This window comes from Chanodichthys erythropterus, chromosome 20 (assembly GCF_024489055.1).
Source record: "Chanodichthys erythropterus isolate Z2021 chromosome 20, ASM2448905v1, whole genome shotgun sequence".
In the NCBI taxonomy this organism is placed as follows: Eukaryota; Metazoa; Chordata; class Actinopteri; order Cypriniformes; family Xenocyprididae; genus Chanodichthys; species Chanodichthys erythropterus.
Genome location: NC_090240.1, coordinates 18,649,290 through 18,657,791, shown reverse-complemented (window position 1 = coordinate 18,657,791; position 8,502 = coordinate 18,649,290). Strand labels below are relative to the sequence as shown.

At 35.5% G+C, this 8,502-nt stretch overlaps 1 protein-coding gene across 3 annotated transcripts; it reads left to right on the top strand.

The window, feature by feature from the left end:
* The first annotated feature begins 922 nt into the window (after positions 1 to 922).
* Positions 923 to 5,611, top strand: plagx (pleiomorphic adenoma gene X). 3 transcript variants are annotated; one of them, XM_067371749.1, is made up of 5 exons: positions 923 to 1,125; positions 2,261 to 2,337; positions 3,213 to 3,245; positions 3,421 to 3,487; positions 3,577 to 5,611. In XM_067371749.1, exon 5 carries the CDS (start codon positions 3,617 to 3,619, stop codon positions 4,754 to 4,756), a length of 1,140 nt encoding a protein of 379 aa, XP_067227850.1. In that variant the 5' UTR covers positions 923 to 1,125; positions 2,261 to 2,337; positions 3,213 to 3,245; positions 3,421 to 3,487; positions 3,577 to 3,616; the 3' UTR covers positions 4,757 to 5,611. The 3 variants fall into 3 exon arrangements, with proteins under 3 accessions (XP_067227850.1, XP_067227852.1, XP_067227851.1); XM_067371751.1 differs by lacking the exon at positions 2,261 to 2,337; XM_067371750.1 differs by lacking the exons at positions 2,261 to 2,337; positions 3,213 to 3,245.
* Positions 5,612 to 8,502: the final 2,891 nt, after the last annotated feature.

Here is an 8,502-nt window from a genome sequence, read left to right as displayed (position 1 = left end):
GTTATGTTTTATTTTGTTCATTTAAAATAAATGCAAATATAATGTTAGCCTATAAGTGTGTTTTTACAAATATTCTAAATGTGATTTTATCTATTTTAAATGTGTTCATTTTCATTATCCACATTCAGAATATGAATATATAGTAAACTAATTTTGTAAAATGTAGTACTTGGATATATATTATATAGGCTATATTATTTTAGACTCTTGTCATAATTCTCATAGCTAAATAAATTGATTACACTTCTCACTGAGCAATTACCGACGATAATAATATAACAATTTGAAGCACTTTCATAGACAATAATGTCACTTGTTCTGACTGCTCTTCCTTATGTTACATTCAGTTTCTTATGAGACTTTCCCGGATGCAGTTGTTACACGTGCAATTAATACATGCTGGAAACTAAAACGCTGAAATGTAAACAATGTTAGAAAAGCATTTCTCATTACATATATTCAAAATAAAACGAAATTGTGCTAAACTTTACCTCAAAACAACGCATAATGGACTCAAAACGGAGGAAAATGTTGTGGTACTTTGTCATATTCCCGCATGTAATGGTTGCGCTGGCGACTCGCACAACAAACCGGACGTTGTAAACCAGTCCAATGATGATATATTAATTGTATCTCGTCAAATACAGTATTATTAATGATAAAATTCGTAACGTACATATTTAAGTTAACTTTCAAAAAAAAAAAAACTCTGTGTTTTATAAGTTGAGCTAATTGTTTTTGAAAAATGCTAATCGACGATATTTATATTTGTTTTTTAGTTTATTTATAGAACCTAATGTGATGCCATGTGAGTGTTTGGGATATTTTAAAAGGTGAAAAATAAGAGTGAAATCCAACCCTGAAAGTTGGCCAAAGTGGTCTGACGTCACGTTCCCACAATGCACGCGCCCATCAGCTCGAGCGCTGCTGTGTTTAGAGGGAAAGAAACAGCAGGCCCGAAAAATACACACATTATTGAACAAAAAACAAATTATCCACTGCGAACAGTTCTTGAGAATTCATCGAGATATGGCTGAGAAACGAATTTTCTGTTTGTATCGATGTGAGGTGTAGAATGGAGGAATGCATGTGAAATGCAACTTTTGCGGGGATCAAAAGTTTCTGGTGAGCACAAGATGTTTTTATGCAAATGTTATAGTGTGAATTTAGGACCGCGTGGACTGTTTTAATTGATGTTCAAATGTCTGAAACCCTCATTGAGTTTCGTTGCTAGTATTTTTAGACTTTTGAAAAGATAAATGCGTGCCATTTACCCACATAAGAGGTTTAAATGCTGCGTGCATGAGCAAACACATTAGCTACGCGACACTGTTGGAGCATTTAATGCATTTATTTTAAAAATGTGTTTAACTTGAAGGAAAGCGTGAAGGGATAGTCTAATTTGTGTTACTCTTTATTAAGGATTTTTTTCGATTTTACCATTTAATTTCAATGTTCAGCGGTTCAATGTTCAGATTTTGCTGAGAGAAACGTGCCACGGGTTTCTGACCCCGAAACGTGCCAGGAGTAACTTAAATATACTAAAAGATGCTAACGTTAGTTAAATCAAAAAGGTTTTTTAAGGCAGAAAAAGTTATTATAATACAATACACAACTTTATATATAACCATATCAAGTTATAGTGCAGTTTGTGGTGTGTTATTTTAATTTAATCAGATTTACCACAATCATTTCATTTAAAAATGTCATATTTGCATGAACATTTTGTTACTATATAATTAACATAACTAATTGATTGTAAGCCATTTGTGATTTTGGTAACACTTTACAATAAGGTGTCATTTGTTAACATTAGTTAGCTAATACTTTAATAATTATGAACTAACAAATGAGCAATATTTTTTGAATGTTCATGTTAGTTCATGGTTAACAGATACAATTTTTGATCTTAAAAATGTAGTAGTAAATGTTGAGATTAACAAAAAGATTGATAAATGCTGTAGTGTTTTTAACTAATGTTAACAAACCTTGTAACAAACCTTGTACAAAAATTGTAAAGTGTACATATCAAAGCTGATAATAAGCAAAAATTGTATTTGTTTTATTAATAATTGTTATATGGTAATTATACTTGAACATACTTTTTGTTTTAAAGTCACATTTTGCCTCAACTGAATTCTTAAGCACAATTTATAACATTAAAACAAAATTTTGATGTTGGAACAGAAGTGAGAATTTAAGTGGACATTAAAAATACTTGAAATGATTGCTTGAATGATGTCCATCCATTCTCTAAAAGGGAGGGAGTAATAGTGGACATGCATTTTCCGGAGGTCTGTCAAGATAATGAATGTGCTTTTGTGAGACTTGAAACAGGTAAACAAACCCTTTATAAATGTCACTAACCAATCATCATTGACATCCCTTCAGGGTGTTTTTAAGTTTCTTGTGTTGAAATCTGTTACCATTCAGAAGCAGGTTGGTTCAAAGCCTGCACTGCATTGCCTTCAAGCACTTTAAAATTTTGTTTATTTTGTAATATGAAGTTAAAAAAAAAAAAAAAAAAATATATATATATATATATATATATATATATATATTTTATTTTATTTTTCATATATTTTTTTTAAATTTACATAAAAGGGACTGAGTTAATCAATTACAAATCCTTTAAGAAAATCAGCTTATTGCAGTCTTGTTTTTTTTTTTTTTTTTAAATCTTCGTTTTGATTAATTTTATATCCTACGTATTTTTTTTTTTTTTTTTTTACCAAATTAAAAAATTCCAAATCAAAAATTCTCAAGTTGATCATTTTACTTTTCTGAAGTATTATGTGTGTTATTAAAATAATCTGTGTCGAAAGGAGACAAAGGAAATTGATATATGTGCTTCAGGAAGGTATAGAAGCATATATAATGTTACAATCATATTGCATAAAAGTTTTTTTCCTGTATATGTCTTAAAATAATTTTGTTTTTATTATCTAACAACATTATGGCTATATTATGTATGTATGTATATATATATAATACACACACATTATATATATATATATATATATATATATATATATATATATATATATATATATATTTTATATTTATTTATTTATTTATAAGCAAGTTAAAATGAAAATTCTGTCATTTGTTCTTCTGTGGAACACAAGTTAATTTAAAGAATGTTGGTGATCAAACCTTTTTGGTTACTGTTATCTTATAGTTTTCAAAATGTCTTATTTTATGTTCCACAGAAGAAATTCATAAAGGTTTGGAATGACATAAAGGTGAGTAAATGATGACGGAATTTTCATTTTCTTTTTTTTTCTTTTTTTTTTTTTTCTTTTTTTTGATGAACTATCCCTTTAATAAAGTACATAAATCCATCTTGGCTTTATTTTTTAGATGCACATATGCATTATAGAAATTTATGGTAACTGCTGCATCTTTGTTTGTGTGCAGAATTTTGAACATGCAAAAAAACAACCTTCACTCCCAAGAAAAATCACCTGTTGGAGCTTTTTCTCAGGTACTTGTATGTATGACTGACTACGACTGTACACTTATTTCTTTAACCTTCAATTATTGTGGTCACTGATCATCTTTGACTTTTCCCAGAGTGACATATGCCCTGAAAACTACACATATAAATGAGAAAATGTTCCATGGCAAAGACCAGCTAAACGGCCACCTGCAAAACCACGACCCCAACAAGCAGGAACTGCAGTGTGAGGAATGCGGAAAGTGTTACAACACTCGCCTCGGTCTAAGACGCCACGTGGCCACACATGCCACCTCTGCCGGCAGTGACCTCTCCTGTAAGGTCTGTCGTCAGGTGTTCGAGAGCATGCCTGCGTTACTCGAGCACCTGAGTACGCACACCGGCCGCCCGCCCCCGGGGACTGTGGTGCGGGAAAGGAAGCATCAGTGCGAGCGGTGCGGCCGACGCTTCTTCACTCGCAAAGATGTGAGGCGCCACGCAGTGGTGCACACCGGCCGGCGAGACTTCCTGTGCCCTCGTTGCGCCCAGCGATTCGGCCGTCGCGATCACCTCACCCGACACCTGAAGAAAAGTCACGCGCAAGAGTTGGAGACCCTCCCGCCAATGCCCATTAAGGAGGAGCCTAGTCCCACCATGTGCTCCGTCGGATCTCCGAAAGATGCCACAGAGGCGTTTTCCATGGCCTTGTTCAACCCACAAGGCCTTCCGAGTGCATCTACCTCAGGGGTCAATCATCATCATCATCACACGATGGTGTCTGGCCCCATGTCCAGCCCCATGGGTGTGGGCTGCTACCTCGAGCCAAACAAGCCTCCGCCACAGCAGTACCAGCAGGCTCCCAGATATCAGCCGAGCTCCACTACCTCGTATCTGAAAGCAGAGATGGAGAATTTCCTGACCGAACTCCAGTGCGGGCCTATGCCGCCACAGGCTGCTGTGGCCACTGCTGTCTCCCGGCCGGGCGACCTCCTTCCTGACGGTCTGGGAGCTCAGAGTGCCCATTTCACCCTCAGGAACTCGGCATTCACCTCTGCCGAGCCACCTACCACCTCCGCCAACATGGACCTTTCGCACCTGCTGGGCTTCCTGCCATTCGGCCTGCCTCCCTACAGCACTCCCCTGGGATACTCCACCACCACAACCGCCGTGTCCCCAAGCCCTACCTCTCAGCTCTCTGGGCCGCTTACCTCATTTCAGCCACAGTCACTGCATGAGCCTCAGGCTTCAGGGCACTTAAACCAGCTCTCTGGTTTCTCGCCAACTCTACCTCGATTCCATCAGGCCTTCCAGCAATGACGTTGCCCGTGTCCACTATGACTTGCCAGTCAAATGCAACAATTCTGTTGCATCATTGCCAAGTAGCTTAAAGGGATAGTTCACCCAAAAGTGAAAATTATCCCATGATTTACTTGCCTTCAAGCCATCCTAGGTGTATATGACTGTCCTCTTTCAGACAAACACAATCGGAGATATCCTGGCTCTTCCAAGCTTTATAATGGTTGTGAAAGGGGGAACGCATTTTGAAGCAAAAAAAAAAAAACATCCATCCATAATAAAAGTAATCCATTCTTCTCCAGAGGGCCTTTTGAAGCGAAGGGATGTATATCCATATTTAAAACTTCATAAATTCAAATAAGTAGCTTCCGGTGGACGACCGTACGCATACTGCGCAAGTCGACTTGCACCAAATGAGTAACAAGTGACGCGATGTATGACGCAGGATGTAGGTGTAATCGTAAGCTTAGACGCCTCTCACGGTTCAAACAAATAGGTCTGTGCAACAATCTCAAGCTCCTCTTATATCAAAATTCTCAGACATTTCTCTTTAAAATTTCTCATTAGACTTCTAATTCGTGACCGGTGTTTTGTTTTGCTCTCTCCTCTGAGCTTTCCGGTTCGTTGTTGCGTCATGCATCGGGTCAGAGGTTACTCTTCCGCTGCAAATCGATGCATACGGCCATCTATCAGAAGCTAGTTATTATAGTTAATTAAGTTTTAAATATGGATGTTTTTCTTACAAAAACCAATCGCTTCTCTTCAGAATGCCTTTATTATCCCTCTGGAGCCATATGGATTATTTTTATTATGGATGGATTCTTGTTTTGGGTTCAAAATGTGTTTCCCCATTTACATCCATTATTTTTAAATATATCTTTGATTGTGTTCATCAGAAAGAAGAAAGTCATATACATCTGGGATGGCTTGAGGGTGAATAAATCATGGGATAAATTAAATTTTTGGGTGAACTATCACTTTAAAGGTAATGAACTGGAGATGTTACGTGGGTGCGAGGTCTTCAAATGGATCCTGTAGAAATAGATGTGATGATCACTAGGATAGATGGAGTTTTGCTTTTAGAATAGTTTTAACTTTGTGGTTTTTCCTAGAGGATCTTCTGAGTAACTGTTTTGTAGTGTTAAATGAACTCATAAAATTCATGAAATTAAAAAAAAAAAAACTGAAAAGTTAGCAAAATAAATACCTCAATATTTTTGTCAAGAAGGAAAATAATGCTATTACAGTGTTCTCCGTTGTAAAATGAAGCACTTTTTTTTTTTTTTTTTCAACGGCACTTCTATGATTAAAGGTGCGGTCACATTTTTCGTTGCTCTGAATTTTCGCTGACGAAATACTGTCATTTCAACTGGAATCCATGTGGAGATTTCTCATGAGGGCGAAAGATTTTTTCCATGCATATTTGCCGTAATCGCCGCTTCATGCATCTTCACTATTGACAAATTAAATTCTTCGCCTGTGAAAGTTTGCAGAAAATTCACTAATGTGACCGCACCACGAGTGTCAAGTTGAACTGTGGTCTTAGATGAACCTCTCAGCTCACGGTCACAAAAAACCTACCTCTCTAAGCTGAACTCTTGTCATGAAAAGGATTCGACCATTTGACAAGAAATGAAGCAAAACCTTGCGGCAGTTGCGTGAAGAACGTTATCTCATTGATTTTTTTTTTTTTTTTTTTTTTTATAGAATGCTCAATGGTTTTAGTTATGAAAATTTTAGTCAGGTGATTAATTAGCATTTAATTAATTAGCTTGTGTTGAATTTAGACTTTAGGTGAAAGTTTTTAGGTGCTGTTGTGTTCACATCCTTAATGCTTATGAAAGGAATCACACTTAAGAGTGGAGACACATCTCCTGTAAATCCCCATCTCTCTCTGTTCATTCCAGAGTATTTTGTATGCAAAATGCAAAAAAAAAAAAAAAGTATTGTTTATTCTGGAATTGAAAATCATAATAAGTGAACATTTGTTTAAAATTATCCTGACAAATTCCCAATATGGGAACTAAGTAAAATATAAAACTAAAATATAAACTTTTTTTTGTTTGTTTAGTAATAAACAGGAAGTGATCATATATGCCCTGCATATCACTGTAAAAAGGGCAAATAATTGGTTGTACTTGTTTTACACATGATTCTCACAAGTTTTCCCAAATGTTTTGCCTGGATTCTGGAGTTTCAGACAGAATAAGAAGATCTACCCTGTTATTGCTGAAGCACTTCATGTATCTCTCCATGCAAAACCAGGAGCATTGTCAGAAAAATGTGTCAATTTGAATGACATTTTAGCACTGCTTCACTGTCTATTTTTTAGGCTCAGTGTTACATGCACCAGTGACCTGTAAGGTAACTGTGTTGGTATATGTTGTTGTCAACTCCATTTTGTTTATGCCACCTAATTTTATGAGATCCGTCTGTTCCTCCCATTTTCTTCATCACAAATCATGCCCATGGCATTTTCTTTTCCTTTGGCTGAACTGAAATGGAATTGACCTCAACTCAACTGTGATGTTTAGACTCAGACTGATCTACCTCAGTGAGATGCACACTGTGCACAGCTGTACTGTACCTTTAGTGAGAAATGTAAAGTTTCAATGGCTGTTTAGCTGGAGTAAACAGGTGTTTTACATCTTTAAAATTCCAAGCATTGGCATTTTTGTGTTTCAAGGACTGTTTTCATAAACATTCTGAAAGCAAAAGTGAATGAGTGAGAGATGACGGTGCGTGAAACAATGTTAAGGATGAATTAAGAAATAAAGCATCTTGTAGAACTTGAGTTTCTGGTGTGTTTCACTCATTATTGACTGTTGGTAAAACAATAATACTAATTTTTAACAAGGCCACTGAACTTTCAGTGTGTGTGACAACTTCATTTGTATTTAGGTTTGGTGGATCCAAAATGGTCGATATTCATATTCATGCATTTTATTCATAGTTTATGTTAATCATTTATGGCTTATGATTTCATATATTCCCTACTCCATATTAATCCTCATCATATTTTCAAGTATTTACTTTCTATTGTACCCTTATGTCTATTCTTATTTTATATTTAAGAGTATGTATGCTTGCTATATTCAGTTCCTTAAAGTGTTCCAATGTGACGGGTCATGTTGACACGTTTGTGGTTAGATACTGGATGCCTGCCAAGTACTGCAGAAGCGATGGTGTTTTCAGAATTAGTTGCTCATTTGATCTTGTACTTTTTAAATCAAAATATGTCTGTTATTATTTCTGCTTACATATGACAATGTAAGATTTGCAAAATTCCCTTAAGGGGGTCAAAACAACCCCTATATCTAATTTGACACTTGACTAGTCTGACATAATGGATAAATAATTTGACCTTTTCTCATTAGAACAAAACATAAGTTTGAGTGGGATGTAAATTTCCATATGCTTATGGTATAAAATGGACTGGGTCTTTGATAGTTTAGCTTTTTCCTTTGCTCTTCTGCTTCTCTTCTATCTCTCATTCCATTCTGCAAATGTCTTAATTTTGTTCCTTCTTTCTGTATATTCTGATCTTCATCTATTAGATACAATACTCTGGATTTTACAATACTCTACATTTTATTATTAACTATTAATTACTTAATGAATTTGTTTGTCTATAATTTTTAATTAATAAATTTGTTATTCCTGATTCAAATTTAATCTCATTGCTGGACTGCCTAGATCTCATTTTCTCAAGTTTTTGCATCAGTTTATATTTGTAAGCAATACTATCATGTTTGCTTTACATTGGG